The 1025-nt window shown below is 34.5% G+C and overlaps 1 protein-coding gene across 1 annotated transcript in view; it reads right to left on the bottom strand.

The window, feature by feature from the left end:
- The window catches only part of LOC106473742 (trafficking protein particle complex subunit 11-like), a gene marked incomplete at its 3' end in the record, with an annotated part of 36964 nt that overhangs the window by 3732 nt on the left and 32207 nt on the right, over positions 1 to 1025 (bottom strand). The window contains exon 22 of the mRNA XM_022402141.1: positions 199 to 374. Coding sequence (XP_022257849.1) covers positions 199 to 374 — 176 coding nt within the window. The remainder of the gene's footprint in view (positions 1 to 198; positions 375 to 1025) is intronic.

Below are 1025 nucleotides of genomic sequence, written 5' to 3'. Positions count from 1 at the left end.
ATGGCTGAAAAGGCGAGCATGTTTGGCGTGACGGGGATTCGAACTCGTGACCCGCAGATTACGAGTCGAGCGCCCTAACCACCTGGCCATGCTGGGCTTCTCTCTTTTAATTTTAAGTTAAACTTTTCCATACATGTACATCCAGTTAAAACCTTGTGAAAATGAATCATCATTAAAAAGACTTAGCTTACAACTTACTATGTTGACGTACGATATCTTCTGCTTCCTCATCCAGGTCAACGAGAAGACGAACATTACTCACAGAGTTTATCTCTTTATTCTCTATCTTTACATGGATACAGTAAAGCTCATGCATTAAAACTGGCGGTTGATGTTCAATACTGAGTGACAACTGTGGTTGACGCGGAATAATTCTGGAATAAAAGTATTAATTAGGATACCTGACTGCCGAGTGTGACTAAAACCACATTAACATCTTAATACTGTTTTATTTCTAAACCGAGTTGATGTTAAAATATTTTTACTTCCACTCAGTGATATTGCAAATAAATGTACAGAAAATTGTATCAGATATAGCACATATATATTCTCAGACCTAAAAGTACGTGTACACTGAGTTTAATAAGTGCTGTGAAATACACAGCTATGTGATGTAGAGGTTTTTATTTCATCATAATTTACAAAGGTATAAAAACAATCTATCTGAGTTTAAAGAATGTTCAATGGTTATCACACTTGATGTACTAAGTGTCTGTGTTTCACATTTAGTTGGATTTCAAAGTTATTAACTTTTATGAAATATACCTATTTTAGTTGTAATTCATACACTTCTACACAGCCTGTAGCCCAAGTAACTGTAGACATAAACTCAGACAGAAAGTTATCAAGTTACTGTAGACATAAACTCAGACAGAAAGTTATCAAGTAACTGTAGACATAAACTCAGACAGAAAGTTATCAAGTGACTGTAGACATAAACTCAGACAGAAAGTTATTAAGTAACTGTAGACATAAACTCAGACAAAAAGTTATCAACTAACTGTAGACATAAACTCAGACAGAAA

This window comes from Limulus polyphemus, unplaced genomic scaffold (assembly GCF_000517525.1).
Source record: "Limulus polyphemus unplaced genomic scaffold, Limulus_polyphemus-2.1.2 Scaffold6468, whole genome shotgun sequence".
In the NCBI taxonomy this organism is placed as follows: Eukaryota; Metazoa; Arthropoda; class Merostomata; order Xiphosura; family Limulidae; genus Limulus; species Limulus polyphemus.
This window is presented reverse-complemented; position numbering and strand designations above follow the sequence as displayed.